Consider the following 16,115-nt stretch of genomic DNA (forward strand, 5'->3'; position numbering starts at 1 on the left):
TAAAAAAAGAACGAAAGTTGCACTAATATTTTAGAAATAGGTCAACAATACAAATTACGTTCGTTTTGTGGATTAATTTACTTTTACTGCGTGGCCCCTGTGCCCCCCACAAAATGACCGCAACTACTTGATATTTCACCAAAACCAGAGCAGAACTCCCACCACAGGACTCTGGCAATCAATTAATACAGTTGCAACCACTATATTAATGGCAAGTATTTCATACAACTTAAGTAAAAAAAATCTGATCTATCCCTTTAAGGCCTCTTACAGGACAATTCGTTACACTCTCACAGAGTTGAATTAACACTTGAATATCACTGCCAGATTCCTGGGCGGTGTTTACACACCGACATGATAAAGCTGTGTAGATTCACATCTAATCATGAATTTCTAGCACTCTCCCTATTTCTATTGCTCTTCCACAAATCCAACATGTATGGAAAATTATTGGACTGTGTAATTGAGTTAATAATCCATTACTGCATCATCGACCATTATAGTGGCCGCTGCAATGACTGACCGCTCTGTCCGGGACAAAATAAAGTGATGTAAAATGATGTGAGCGTTTTGCCAAGATTCTGTGTCAATGATATGGTTGTCAGAAAAAGGAAGAAGCGTACACCAGTGTTGCAGAGGTGCTGACCAAACCACAGTGACAAGATCAAACAAATCGCACAACTCGTATAGCGGTGAGTGATATGGCTGCAAAATAATGCATCCCTAAAATGTGTGCAAACTGCAAACCTACAGAAACTCATTGTCATTGTGTCAATATAGGCTCTAACCCTTCCTACTTCCTACTTCCTTCACAGGTGTTACCGCTGTTAATTAAGGCTCTGTTCCATTCTGGTCAAACAGAGTCAGTGCTGCATGTTGGCTCACTGGAAACACAGGTGTGTAACATACTCAGAGTTACAGGGGTCCTTGGAATTAAAACGTTTTGAGAACCACTGTACACTAAATGGAATAGAGCCTTAATTAGTATCATGGGTAACACCCGTGAAGGAAGTTGGAAGAGGCCCAGAAGTAGCATGGAGCCTAATAGGTACTGGCTTCACAAGCCTTACGTACCGTAAGGCTGATCTTGGACTGTAAGCACACCTAAACTATACCCAGTAATGGTTAATCCCAGAGCTGATCGGGGCACCTTGGTGGCTCAGCCTGTATAAGAACACTGACCACATCACGGCAACATGCCTGCTTCCATTCTTGGCATGTTATCCCCTCCTCTAACTTCCCGTCTCTGTCCACTGTACCAACCAAATTAATCCTCAAAAACGTCAAAAACCTTTTTTTTTTAAAGGTTGAAGGTTGAGACAGAAAACAGCCCCAAACTTTTTTGTTTGTTTTTCCTTTCTTTTTTTTCGCCCCAACTAGATTTTTAAAAAGGGTACCCCTGTAGAAAATGTATGCACCCTGGTATAAAATTCCATGACCCAAAGTGATAAAAGAAAAAAGATGAACCCTCCCTAGGGGTGGGTGTTTATTGTTTAATCACCATCTCTATTTCTACCACCATCTATTTTACTGGGTCGTTCACACTCGCAACCATCACTGATTTACTTTAAATTTGTATGACCCTCCATTGGACTCAAAGTAAAATTAGCTGACCTTCCATTGGACTGAGATTGGATCAAGGGGCCAGCTATGCACTCCAATGTTGAAGCGCTGGGCCCTAGTGGTAAGAGGAAGGACTGCAGGCGGACCCGTGGATTCTTGACGAGGAAACCCCGTGCAACCGAGCGCCCAATGTTAAAGCCCAGCTGCACTTCCGCATTTGGACACCAAATGTTCAGTCTCTATCCTTTTAATACTCTATGGATTGGATAGGCATAACCCTCCACTATTTTCCTCCAGGGACCCCCTTCTGTAAATTTAGACTAGTCCCCTATCAGTATTTGTTTTATTTATTATTTTTTGTCATTTTCAAATTGGTGCACATTTTTTTACCTTCACCCTTTCCTTGCCAAGGAAGTATGCAGTGGCATGCAGGACATCGGCTGCATGAGTAGAGTTGTGGTAGGAGTTACCGGAGTGGTAGTTGGCTTCAACCACTTGTAGCCAGGCGCGCAACGTGCCCTCGGGACAGTTCAGGAACTCACACACCCCAAAGCGAGAGAAGATCGTCAGACCCAAGAAGGTCAAAGGCCTGAGGGGTCAAAGGTCATGGGAGTTGATTATAACCCAGGGATGTGCCATTCATCGGAAATATATCAAAAAACTATATTTAGAATCAATAACAGGCTTACTTTTGCTCATGTAGGTTAATCAAATAATTAAGAAGCAGGTTTTATTTATGTTTTAATGATTCAACATGAAAATAATAAATAAATTGATTTTTTTAATAATCAACTAAATCTTATTAAAAACTAAAGGTAGGGATTTTCTTTGGTTAAAATAAATTATAGTAAGTTGTGGGGTGTCGCTAGGCAACCAGCCGCCAGGTAGTATAGCCTACTTGGCCTCGTCATTCAACAGACGTATTACCCCGCCTACCTATTGGCTCAAGGCCAAGTGTACGCGCCACCTTCCAGGGAAGGTTAAAAGGGAAGGACTGACTGCTTCTGCGCTCATTCCCCACTGACTACTGAGAGGGACAGTTCGGGCATGCTCGGCGGTAAGCGATATCTCACCCATCCTCTCACACCAGGCATATCCATATTAATATGAGCGTCATATTAAAAGTCTATTTCTCCTCCTCTATAGGTAACCCGCTGCCCCAGACGAATCTATAACGACGAGAGTTCCACTTCCCCGGGGGAATATTGACGCAGGGAAATAAGTACCTGTCAAACCCGGGGACAGAGAGTGATTTATATATTAGGGTGCACTAAGCCCAGTTAGGGAAAAGGACCCTAACTAACCGCCCTATCCTGCCCGTGTGACAGACGGCAGAGAAGAGGCGGAGTTCTGTTTGAGTTTGACTTTGAGTTTGCATTTAATGCCGCGCGCCTAAAAGCGCACGTATCACAATAAACGGCCGTGGTCGCCCAATCTGATCCTGCCTTGTGTGTTGGTGTCTGCTCAGTGCTCACAAATTACTCATTGCTATAGACTTGTTGAGCGTTTGTTCAGCAACAGGAGTCTCCATGTCTCTCCAGCTCTTTATTAAAAACGTGATATAACTACAGATCGTAGATGAGGTGAGATTGTCACCTCACCTTTTCATGGTAGCACCCTCCAAGTTGAAGATGTCAAAGTCCCAAGACTCCTCATTCTCCATGGTCTGGGCTATACGAGGCGGGATGTCAATTAGAGACAGCGGAGTGGTCAGGTGACTGGCGTGCGGCTCTGTGGGGAACATAGGCAGAAAAAGAAGAATGAGAGTGAGTGTGTGTTTGTGTACCAAAACAGTCGCCTCAAAACACAGTCGTCTCGGTTGTACAGCCGACGTACTGTAACTGTTCTGCCTGATATTCCTAAACGTAACGTCAGTAAACTATGCCAAAACGGTCAACCCTAACTTTATTCCTAACCGTAACCTCAGTAAAACAGTGCCGACAGTAAACACCTAACCCTATTCCTAGACACAAGACCACTTTGGTGGTTTTGTTTGGGTTGTGTAGTTAGTAGACAGTTACCTTGCCATGATGTAACTCCAAATGTGGACAAGAAATCAAAAATAATCACTCCAGTGATTAGAAATTGATCATTCAAAATATGCTCCTCATTGACTTAAATTGTACACTGAAACAGATCTCAAAGTCATTCTTTTAGTATATAAACAAACGCAAACAAAGTTGATGTGTGCAATTCGAAACTGGCACCCGTAAATAAAGTCTGAGTCCCCCCCTCCAGTGGTGTCATGGTCGTAGAACGCAGTACCACACTGTGGTACCAAAATAATTGTGACGCGCAGTCATGCACGCACAGGTACGGAACGGAACTGTGCACACGCATGCACGCTAGAACGCATCCCCCTAGATTAAAGAGAAGACGCACCTAACCACCTCGGTCACCACTCACCAGACTTTCCAAGACGCAGTACCCAGTCTAAGTTTACTGGCGGTGGGTGCACCCCCATATTTTCACACCGTGTCAAGTACCGTGTCAAGTACCCACTACTTTGCATAACAACAATGCTTTAACTGTTTACCTGAACGCACGTAATGGTAATTAAGCAACACAGCACATGAAAAAATCATCTGAAAAAAATAAGTAAGTCAACGAGGAGCATATTTTGAATCACCAATTTCTAATCACTGGAGCAATTATTTTTTATTTATTGTCCACATTTGGAGTTACATCATGGCAAAGAAACTACACAACCCATACTTCTACCAAAGTGTTCTTCCCCTTTAACCCCAGTAAAACTATGCCTAACCCTAAACTTATTTATAACCTTATTCTCAGCAAAACAAATACAATGTCATTGTAAAAGAATACAAGAACCGCCCTAACGAGCAGCCTGCGTCAGTTCGGCGGAAAGAAATGAGGGTGAGCTTGTTTTAAGGTGAGCATTCCGGTTACTGTGTGTGCGTGTGAGTGTGAGTGTGAGTGTGAGTGTGAGTGTGAGTGTGAGTGTGTGTGTGTGTGTGTGTGTGTGTGTGTGTGTGTGTGTGTGTGTGTGTGTGTGTGTGTGTGTGTGTGTGTGTGTAATGGAATTACTCAAGAAAGAGTGTGTGTGTGTGTGTGTGTGTGTGTGTGTGTGTGTAATGGAACTACTCAAGCAAGACCATCTGCAGACCATCACCAGCAGAGTTCTTTTGTATACTTACGCTTTGTGGCAAAGATGTACTCATTTCCTGACAATCTGCGTAGGCCATCCTGCAACAAGAAAGCAAATGAAAGAGTGTGACAAAAGGAAGTGGATGCAAAGGTTACCACTCGGCTCTGGCAACAGGATTAGCAATAGAAACACTGCTGTCAATCAACTTCCAGGAACTCAGAAAACAAAATTACTATAAGCCACACACATAATTATGCTTTCAACTGTGGGATTGAAATGATACTCGAATACATATTTGACGTTAAGTGGACAGAGGGTGGATAGCAGGCATGTGCATGACGTATATGATTATAACATTGAAGTGTCTTTACGGATTCATGAACTAGGCAGCACCTTTACAAGAGAAACTTCACCCTTTTTGCAAACAAATATGTTTATGACGTTTAGAAGATTTAGCACTTTCCTGGGGAAATATGTGGTTTTAGATATTTTAGATTTTAGCAGTGAGTTAGTCATTACATAACTTAATATGCTACTGCCTGTATTCTTCTTGGGAAAAAAATATAAAAAGATACTCCTATGGAAAGGCTATATTATTTAATAGTTAGAGAAAATTCAAGGTTTCAACAACAAAGTAGTAGTAGTAGTTGTTGTGAATTAGCAAACTGGACATTTGGACTGAATGTTTCCTTTATTCTCATGTTGGGCTTCTGTTTTTATTTGTGTTGTTTCCACAGCCGCCTGCCTTGACTTCTGTGTGCGCTGACTGCAGCGGGCACAGTGTGGGCTAGCTCCGCCCTCCCCTCACTGGTGCGAAACTGGGTAGTAAAAACGGGGATGCGTCATGGACACTGGGTTCACTTACTTCCTGGACTACATCTTGTCTCAGTAAGACAGCCCTCCCCCTATCCACAAGGAGGAGCAGTGCACCAAAGCATTATGGGAATTGTAGTCCAGGTCTGGAAGGCAGTGAGCCCAGTGTCGATGACATCAGAGACACTGGGTTCACTGTTAAAATCTAAAATACTGTATCTAAAACCACATATTACACACAAAGACCCCCAGGAAAGTGTTCTAAATCTTCTAAACGTCATTAACATATATTGTTTTGCAAAAAGGGTGAAGTGTCCCTTTAATTCACGGACATCCATGCAGGCAAAAGTTCTGAAATCTGTACTTGATTGTCTCCACCAGGCCGAAGGCATGGGGGGAGAGTATGTTTTGCACTCCGTCCGTGTGTCCGTCCGTGTGTCCGTCCGTGTGTGTGTGTGTGTGTGTGTGTGTGTCTGTCCGTCCGTCCGTCCGTGAGCAGCTAATCTCGGCCACCGTTAACCCGGTCGATGCCAAATTTTGCACACACACTCCCTGGATGCCAACGATGAACCTCTGCCCCAAACTTTCCAGAACGGCCTGTTATAGCGCCACCAGGAGGCCGCTTTGTGCAAAACAAGTTTTTGCACAGCACACCTACAGATTTTGTCCAAACATCACGCAAATTGGTACACAGTCTCTCTAGAGCCATTCAACCAAACCCGTCTTTCAGATTTCTCACACTCCATCCTGATTGGTTAAGATTGGCTTCCAAAGTTCACAGGAGTGCTCAGTTTCAAACAAAATGCTGCAAATCATGAACACATCGCGTGATTTCCGTGAAATTGTGCACCCACATTCCCACTAGGCCGAGGACAAAATGCCACATGAACAATTTCAACTCAGCCTCAAGGTGGCGCTATAACTGGCCGAAAAGTGTTTTCACCTCTAACTGCACGGATCAGTGGATAACCTGGTGGAGACCTGTGCCCAGAAGGGCACTTTTTCTAGTTTTCCGATAAACTGCCATTACAATTTGGTAAAACAGAATCCATTGCTGATGATAAAGTAATCTCAAGCAAAGAAGAGGTTACCCATTTGGGCTATATTCTTGACAAAAAACGACAGATGAAAGTATGACATCAAAGGTGATCAAAAAGTAAATCAAAGAACAAGATTTTTTGGGAGAATTTCCTCTTTTGTCAACAAAAGTTCTCTCATGATTCTTGCCGGGGCCACTTTGACTATGCTTGCACCTCTTGGTTCTCCAACATCCCAATGTCACTAAAGACTAAGCTTCAGACAAAACAAACTGATCGGACTACTTCTCGGCCTGAGGCCCATGACCCACAAATCTCCGACTATTGCAACACAGTAAAAAACACCAGTCTTAACTTAACTCAGTGTGTACTGCTGCAGTTAAATAAACACTATGGCTTTTATTACTGTGTCAATTAACATCTAATTTATAACCTGCTCTAGCTTGGCGAAATTACAGGGAGGACATTTGTTTCCACTGATTTTCTGAAATATATGGCAGGGATTTATATGCTATTACGTTCTGTTGCTCTGATACCACGCCCACATTAACCGTTAGTCTTGCAGCCTAGAAGACTCTTTGATTTCCACAAACTACAGCAAAGCAGTGCAGCCCAACATCCTGGTCAAGATCTATACAGGTTATACACCGGTATGGTATTCTATGTAAAGCACCTTGGATAAAGGCGCTATATAAATGCACCATTTACCATTTACCAAGATGTGCAGAGAGTCTCCAAACACAGCAAATTATGTCAGTTTTACCGTGTTTTATAAATTCAATAAACCTTGGATAGGACTAGGAGCTTTGATGTTTGTTATGGTTGTGGCCAAGAGGATCATTGTCCACCTAGTGGGAGACGTTTGTGTCACTGTTTACATTAAAACCGGGAAAGCATCTGTGACATTTTTAGGGGCGCTAGCCCCTCCTTAATACACAAAATGTCCGCAACACAAACATTAAATGCCATTGACAATGAAGGGGACATTTACGTGATCTTGTCCCCACACGTCTCATATTTGCCATTGACAAGGAAAGGAGAAATTAGGTCAAATGTCCGCCAAATATGACGTAGATTTGTAAGTATGAGATGATGCATGATGATGTACGATCATAACAGCGCCCCTCACTTCACACGGGTGTATTTTTTTTATTAAAAACAAATAGCAGATATACAAGCTCACTCACTGAGAGCTTGTACATCTGCTATTTTTGAACATAATTGAAAAATCTTGTGTGAGAACTACTGATTTAGGTATTTGTAGAATCGGCCTCCGATCTTAATAGGCTAATATTATTTTTGGTTTTACTATTTGGCCTTCTCTTCCTCCCCAAAACAACATAAATGTGTAAATCTATATAAAAAAAGGACAATGTCAGCCAATAACCATACTAAAGCTACATAAGGGTGTAGTTTGAGCAGTAGTCTTACAGAGTGAAGTGTTTCCTTGACGAGTGAGAAAGGAAGAGGAGACTGGCTCATCTTTGACCCAAGCATTGTCTCACGGTGGCGCTGCCTCTGTACACACTGGCTATTTTAAGACGTTCTCCCCTAGAAAGATGACAGCTCCACTCAAAAAAAAAGAAAAGAAAAAGCTCTGTGTTCGAACATTCGACGCCCCCACACCCCTCAGTCAAATATTGAGTGTTACTGTCTGTCTACCACAGCAGAGTCAAATAGAAACTAGAGACCTAGAGAATAAACGATTAACCGAGCACATGTTTCTCTGAGAATAATTGCACAGTATGGAGCAAGAAAAATAACCTGCACCAAGACAACATTGTATGGCTCTCCAGTTCTGCTTCAGAGAGAGAGAGAGAGAGAGAAGGGTTTGGGGGAACTGCTTTCCTCTCCAGCCTACAGGAGCACAAAGGACAATCTAACACTTCCTCTGGGGTTCTTGCCAAGACTGCCAACTTGGCAGTCTTTCTAGTTCTCTACCTCACCATGGTTAATCAGTCTCTGTCTCTCCCTCTACTTCTCTCTGTGTCTCCCGCTCTCCGTTTCATTCTGCAAACAAAGTCCACACACCCAAATATTGAAGTCTGCATGCGTACGGGGCAAACATTCCTGACCCTGCTGCCTTCATCTCACATGACACAATCACATGACCTTGCAGGCTTTGATATGGACTGCTGGATAATGGGACAGATGTAGCTGGTGGCTGTTCATGTTTATGATAGCATGCATCTTAGTAGACGGTGGTGTAGTTGCCAAGGGACATGCAGCCTTTCTGAACACCAGGACTTCGGAGAGCTTTTCGCCATTGAGTAAATGCGTCAGTCTTATCTGTTTGACCACAAAGGGAGATTTGTAGGTCCTTGACATTATTTAGCCCACAGGACCGCAGTGGTATTAAAGGACCACTTCACCACTTTTCAACCTACCTTGATATAATTGGTCCTCGCTGATGTTCATGATAAAATGCCACAATTGTTTTTCTACTCGGTCTGTGTCTCATAAGAGGGCTGTGGGCACTTCAGAAACCTCTCCACCAGTGACACCATCGATGGGGAAACCAAGCTAATATAAACTGCAGGCTTTCTAATGGAGTTGGTACAACATATGTTCAGGAGGAAGACTACGCTTTCAAGATAAGATCGTTGGTTACCTCCGCCACCTATTCCATGCTAATTCCATTCCTAGGCCTGCCTCAGGTATAGAGCTCAATCAACTTCACCACAGTTAGAGTTAACTCCACCATTTACCTGCCATGGTAACTGATCTAAGCTCCACCCTCGCCACTCACAAAGGCCTCACTGCCAAGGGAACTGTCAAGCTCTCCACCCTATCTCCGCCCTCGCTCCATCAAGGGAAGAGTATATATGCAATTCTGTTTCACCTGCCACTCGTGCATTGTATCTCGTACGCAACACAGCTGAACGACACACTCGCGAAGCAAAAGCAGCCGCAAATTATTCGACAACCTGTCAGAACTACTCTGTTGGATTCTGCTTAACAACGACCATCCCCCACCTAGTCCACCTTCTGGACGATTTTCTCACGGTCTGAAGTGTGAGATTATCATAATGATATCATATTCAAGGGCTTTTGGAGAGAAAAAGCAGACAGACACCAGTCACTTTAGACTAGAGTACTGCATGGTTTTTTGTGTGTTTGTGTGTGTGTGTGTGTGTGTGTGTGTGTGTGTGTGTGTCTATCTATTTAAAGGTAGCATATACTTGTATAGACATATACCACCCTGTGCTCAAGGCTACTGTGCACAAATGTATTACATAAATCTTTGTGTTTGAACACAAAATGCATTTTGAGAACCCACACATTTCCGCGCTTCGCACGCACGCTGTGCGGCCCCCCCACACACATCATCATTCTACAATTGTGGCCACCGGCCTAATCTAGTTGAATACCCCTGCTTTAAGGCAAGCTTTTCAGCTTTTTCCCCTTTGACAGATACGTACAAATATACCATATGTTTGTGTTTGTATATGCATTTTTGTAAAAAAATATGTCAAGGTCAATCAATCAAAACAAAAAAGGAACCAATATTTATCTCTTCTGACTCTGCGACGGAGAGTCACAATGTCACCTAACATTCTCCATGATCCAATATATCTCATCTTCACTGCTTCGTGGGCTTCTGCGTGGCACAGGGGAGAAGGTCCTGCCCCCCACTGCAGAGACTAGGGGCTGTATTTTGCGTGTCTTAAGTACCAAGTCTTATTACTTAACTTAAGACCTGGAGGCGTGGTCAATGATCTTTGGCCACTCAGAATAGCCAAATGGCATGGATCACGCCTCCAGGTCTTAAGTTAAGTAATAAGACCTGGTACTTAAGACATGCAAAATACAGCCCCAACTTGGGGTCATATCTTATACCTATATTACCTAGCACTGAACAGTACTAGTAGTAAGTACCATTGCCAGTATACAACTGACACAATTGTCATTGTCACTTTGTATAATTTACCAAATGTACTTGGCTGCTGCTTGTAATCAAAATCCAACCACATTGAATAAAATCCAACCACATTGAACACTTACGTTCAACATGATAGATGACATTTCTGAGAGACTCAGCATAATTAGTCAACTTGACATATTATACATTGCATTAGTTTTCCAGCCTGAGCAGAATCTACTCCAACTTGGAGAAAACACGGCCATGACCAATTCAAAGAGCACCTTGCGTCGGAGCCGGAACATCACAATTTGCGACCTTTGACATGCGATCTGTGACATAGATTGTCTAAATAGGGCCCTAAGCCAGGGGTCTTCAACCTTTTCCCTGTTCATGGCCATTTTCGGCACATCCCCTCTGATCCCACTGCTTTTCAAGAATACGGTCTCATTTATCAATTTATCAACAGGTGGTTTAATTGTGCTATACTGTGTGAATTTGTTTTTGTGCTTATCAATATAGATGTGTTGAAATGAACAATAAACTAATTTTATGCTTTTATAACAGTTTGCTATGCTCAATGTATTCTGCATTTAAAGAAACATGGGGCATAGTGAATAAACACAAGAGAATCAAATGTAGGTAATTTAATTAATTTAAATATTAGAACTTTGTGGGAATACATAAAATGCTCAAAAACGCTGGCAAGGGCTGCAGTAGGCTATGCAGAAACTCTGGCCTGCCTTATCGGAGTCTTACCATCATCAACCCCCCTACGAGATCATTCGTGTGGGGGTCCTCATCCTTGGTGCCAAGCTGTGGGGAGTATAGCTCAGTGGTCCTCAGGATCTCCAGCACCCGATCCAAGGCCTCTGCCACCGGCATGGGACTGCTTTCCTGAGCTGCATTGATGATGTTAATCACCTGGAATGGCAGAGGGAGAGATTCTGTTCAGACGGGGAACAACTACCCAATGACCCAAGTTATAGGATCTATCCGTGGATGCCCACTGACGACTGATTGACCCTGGGCAGAATTACGTTTACTGTGCAGTTATGCACCCCCTAATGAGAACTCTCCCACTTTGCACACACGCAATGCACACATGCAGACCCAGAAAGACACACACACGCGACCAGGCGTTCCATTAATAGCTTTATTCTGGAGAGGGATATGTCTACAGGGAGCGACAGCACAGTCAAATGATACAGCATAGGAACTGCAGTGTGACCATCCCTGGGGACTTTCTCCATTTCTAACAAGCTGGGCCACAGCCTAAAGAACTCCCCTGAACAGCAGACCATTCTGTTTCCCATTCTATCCATATAATATGGCCTTTTATCTGTACATTATATACGTTGCCCCAAGACTTACATACAATAACCATTCATTGAGTTTTATGGGTCGCAGTCATGGGATGGAAGTGCCAATGCAAACTAATAATCATATGACAGAGGCTAGGAGAGAGAGAGAGAGAGAGAGAGAGAGGAACCAAACCTTGGTGATGGGGGCTTCTATGGTCATAGAGTGGATTCTGGCCATGGAGGAGTGCCTTCGCTGAGAGCTCCCTGGCATGAGGGACAAACAAAGAAATCACCTTTAGGACTACTATGACGACAGTCTGGATGTTCAACAACATAATCAGGAGGGTGTGCACTGTACACAATCAATCAACACTCTTGGTATCACAGGGGATGTGAAAGGTTTCACAAGCTGTCAGTGGAGACAATGGATCAATTTCCCCCTCTCTCTCCAGTGGCGGGCCGTGCCGAAATGAACTAGGCCTTCAATATTATAAAATATTATATAAAGATCCTTTACCATGGCTGCCTGCATCATACCAATGGTCTACCCTGCAAGCTTTTCTTGAAGTCTTTCCTTCTCGAAAAATGCTTTGACTGTAAATCCACCACTAAATCTGTTTCTTCTCCTCCTTCAGCTGTTTTCCGCGAGTTAAATCTCTTAATTTAGCGAGCTCAATCAACCCACAGAAAGTTTCAAAAACCCAGTTCTCTTTTCTCAATGGACAATATTTCCCACCAGCGATGGGATCCAAGCAAGACAGTAACGTCGCCAAAGGCCAGCTAGCTTGGCCTTTGGTCTTGGTACTTGAAAGATAACGCCCAGCAGGGCAAACTCAAAATCTGATTGGCTAAGGAACCTGTCAATCTCTATATTGCTCCCATTCATTTTAACAACAATGGGATTCACTGGATTTTCTGCAGGTCTCCCGGTAGATAATTCTACCCGGAGACAACACAAGGAAATAATCTCATTGGTTAAAAAAAACCAAGGGCTGTTGTACCTGCATGGAGGAATGGAACCAGAGCATCCAGCCTGTCTGAGTGAGAAACAGTGCAGTGGCAGCGAAATAAATACAAGATATAATATTTGTTAAAAAGAAAATATAAATATAAATATACATTTTTAAAATGTAAATTTCTGCATCAGGCAAGTGGGCCAGCAGAGAAGGCCTTGCTGGCCCTGACCACTGTCTCTCTCTCACCATCGCTCCCTCGGGACGTTGTAGATCTGACGTCAAGGGATCCTTTCCTTCTATCCTTGTGTCTACTGGATTGGATGTCTGTGGAAAGGAGCACACACGCACGCGCACACGCACACGCACACAGTGATTATTTCACTTCAGTGATGCTTGCGGAGAGCACACCCTCTTGTGTAATATAGATTCCTTTAAAGTTCATGCAGAAAACATCCAGATGAAGGAAGGAGTACAGATCCTACCTGTCTGAGACTCTGCTTGCACAGAATGCACACGTTCACTGGACTTATCAGTCTGTACAGATCGTGGGAAAAACACATATTAGGGTCAGACATTTTTATTCATCAATGCATCCGATTTGTAAAAACAGTAAAGATGTTCACCCCAGTTACCTTATTATTATCATTTAAAGGCCTGTTGATAGACACATAGTGTCTGATTTTTCTGTGAATGACAAAATAAACATAGTCAAGTCAGTTACTCTAAGGATGACTGATACTGAATGGTTGAACATGGCATGTGCTTAAACAACTTACCCTCCCTGTCCAAACACAGGAGTGATCTTCACATTTTGTTGAACGCTGTCTCCATTCTTCTTTTTGGCATAATAAATCCCCTGCCACTCCTGCAACACACCAAGACGGAAGTGTAATAATAATAATGAAGTTAATTTCTATAGCACCTTTCATGACATGAAATGCAAGGTGCTTTAAGAGCAAGAAAAGGTACAAATAATAAAATAAAAACGAAAAGCAAAAACATAAAACATTAAAATAATAGCAAAGAAATGCAGTGAATCAGGAAAAACTGTGAGGAGGACATGAATAACAACACAGAGATTTAAAAATCAACTAAACGTAAGAGTGAATAAATAAAAATAAGTCTTAAGCTGATTTAAAGCCATCTAAAGAGCTTACATGAGATGAGACATGAAAAACACTGCTGTAGATGAGGATAAATATTTTATATTAAAAAGAAAACCATTCAAAAGAAATGACATATCAAACAGATCGTTTGTTATATGTGAGGGTTAGTGATGGTGAGGGCTGTAACTGTAACTGTGTGTTTCAGAGACCACTTTAACGGGGGGGGGGGGGGAGACACTCTTGGCGTCCAGTGCGCTTGTTTCATGTCCATCCCACCCATGGACTGTAAAAGATCTTTCCTGCTGCTGGGCTGTCTGAAGGTAACCTTTGCACCCTCTGTAGTAACATCACAGCACAGCCAGCAGCCACTGATCTTCTGCACATGAAATGGAGCTGCCCTCTGCCAACTGCAGAGTTCACACACGCACGCGGATGCATGCACACGCATGCATGCTCGCAGATGCACTTGGACGCTCGCATGCATGCAAATGAGCACTCACATGGATCCTTGCAGGTCCATGTTTATAGTTTCAGGGTTTACGTTACACTGAGGATTTTTACTGGATTTTTAGGCACTTCAGTAGCTCAACAATAGTAGTCTTTAAAGCGATATGTGAGCACATGTATGACTAAACACCATGACAGAATTGAGCTGTAGAAAGTGTGCAGATTTAGTGACAGTATGACAGGTGTAAATTAACCACAGTGAAACGATCAGTACACAAAAAGCAGGTTTTAGGAAAAATTTATATCAATTACCTTTCCTTTCCGTATGCAGGAGTTTATTGTCTCAAGGAGATCAGGTTTATTCTTTTCACTTCTAGGCACTTCTATAATTTCCTTCCCTATTAGCTCACCCTGTTGATAACCCATGATAGACTCATAGGCAGGGTTGACATACTGTGAATGAGAGGAGAAAGAGAATTGTGATGAGAGTTTGCCATTCATTTGCCCCATATCAGAGGATTCATACAGAGCACGCTGCGCTGGGGTCAGATGTACAATAGTTCAGTTTACATCATCATTGGATTCATACAGAGCACGCTGCGCTGGGGTCAGATGTACAATAGTTCAGTTTACATCATCATTGGATTCATACAGAGCACGCTGCGCTGGGGTCAGATGTACAATAGTTCAGTTTACATCATCATTGGATTCATACAGAGCACGCTGTGCTGGGGTCAGATGTACAATAGTTCAGTTTACATCATCATTGGATTCATACAGAGCACGCTGCGCTGGGGTCAGATGTACAATAGTTCAGTTTACATCATCATTGGATTCATACAGAGCACGCTGCGCTGGGGTCAGATGTACAATAGTTCAGTTTACATCATCATTGGATTCATACAGAGCACGCTGCGCTGGGGTCAGATGTACAATAGTTCAGTTTACATCATCATTGGAGCTACATGATGATGCTCCTAGAAAACAAATTACATTACACCTGATTTATACTTGGTTGTATGCATGCGTCGCTCATCGAAAATAGCATTGTGCTGCAAGTTAACACGTTGTGAGCTTGGAGATCTGTTATCTTTTGTATAGTATAACACAGGCTTTAATCTGTTCGTGGCATTAGCATATTCATCACTCAACCTGTGGGGCTTTGGTAGAACTTACAAATGGGGTTTTTTTACCATATGAAAACAGAAGGTAACTAGAAAGGTGTAAATTGGGAAATTGCAAGTGTGGTTGTCCCGACGCAAGTCGGTGGATTTCTTTTGAAAACTGCGAAACATCATATACCTGTAATTAAATATTCAAAACTTTTTTTTAATTCCCCTGGACTCTGGATGGCTTGATTCTAAGCTTAAAATAATTGATATCAATATGTTTGGAAATCTCTATGGGAAAAATGCATTGGCTTTTTTCCTATAGCGCCACCATGAAGCTGACTGAACCAAACTATGTCCTATAGCGCCACCATGAAGCTGACTGAACCAAACTATGTCCTATAGCGACACCATGAAGCTGACTGAACCAAACTATGTCCTATAGCGCCACCATGAAGCTGACTGAACCAAACTATGTCCTATAGCGACACCATGAAGCTGACTGAACAAACTATGTCCTATAGCGACACCATGAAGCTGACTGAACCAAACTATGTCCTATAGCGCCACCATGAAGCTGACTGAACCAAACTATGTCCTATAGCGCCACCATGAAGCTGACTGAACAAACTATGTCCTATAGCGCCACCATGAAGCTGACTGAACCAAACTATGTCCTATAGCGCCACCATGAAGCTGACTGAACCAAACTATGTCCTATAGCGCCACCATGAAGCTGACTGAACCAAACTATGTCCTATAGCGACACCATGAAGCTGACTGAACCAAACTATGTCCTATAGCGCCAC

At 42.8% G+C, this 16,115-nt stretch overlaps 1 protein-coding gene across 5 annotated transcripts in view; it reads right to left on the reverse strand.

Annotated features, from left to right (window-relative positions):
• pde8a (phosphodiesterase 8A) overlaps positions 1-16,115 on the reverse strand; it is a 72,510-nt gene that overhangs the window by 10,709 nt on the left and 45,686 nt on the right. For 4 of the 5 annotated variants that reach the window (XM_083759624.1, XM_083759620.1, XM_083759622.1 and 1 more), the window contains exons 8-18: positions 14,510-14,650; positions 13,421-13,509; positions 13,277-13,328; positions 13,127-13,178; positions 12,891-12,968; positions 12,690-12,725; positions 11,882-11,952; positions 11,144-11,308; positions 4,722-4,770; positions 3,165-3,294; positions 1,954-2,152 (exon numbers count right to left, since the gene is read on the reverse strand). In XM_083759624.1, the coding sequence (XP_083615750.1) occupies positions 1,954-2,152; positions 3,165-3,294; positions 4,722-4,770; positions 11,144-11,308; positions 11,882-11,952; positions 12,690-12,725; positions 12,891-12,968; positions 13,127-13,178; positions 13,277-13,328; positions 13,421-13,509; positions 14,510-14,650 (1,062 nt within the window). The remainder of the gene's footprint in view (positions 1-1,953; positions 2,153-3,164; positions 3,295-4,721; positions 4,771-11,143; positions 11,309-11,881; positions 11,953-12,689; positions 12,726-12,890; positions 12,969-13,126; positions 13,179-13,276; positions 13,329-13,420; positions 13,510-14,509; positions 14,651-16,115) is intronic. The other variant, XM_083759621.1, reaches the window with a different exon arrangement.

This window comes from Protomyctophum parallelum (assembly GCF_964188405.1).
Source record: "Protomyctophum parallelum genome assembly, chromosome: 2".
Classification (NCBI taxonomy): domain Eukaryota; kingdom Metazoa; phylum Chordata; class Actinopteri; order Myctophiformes; family Myctophidae; genus Protomyctophum; species Protomyctophum parallelum.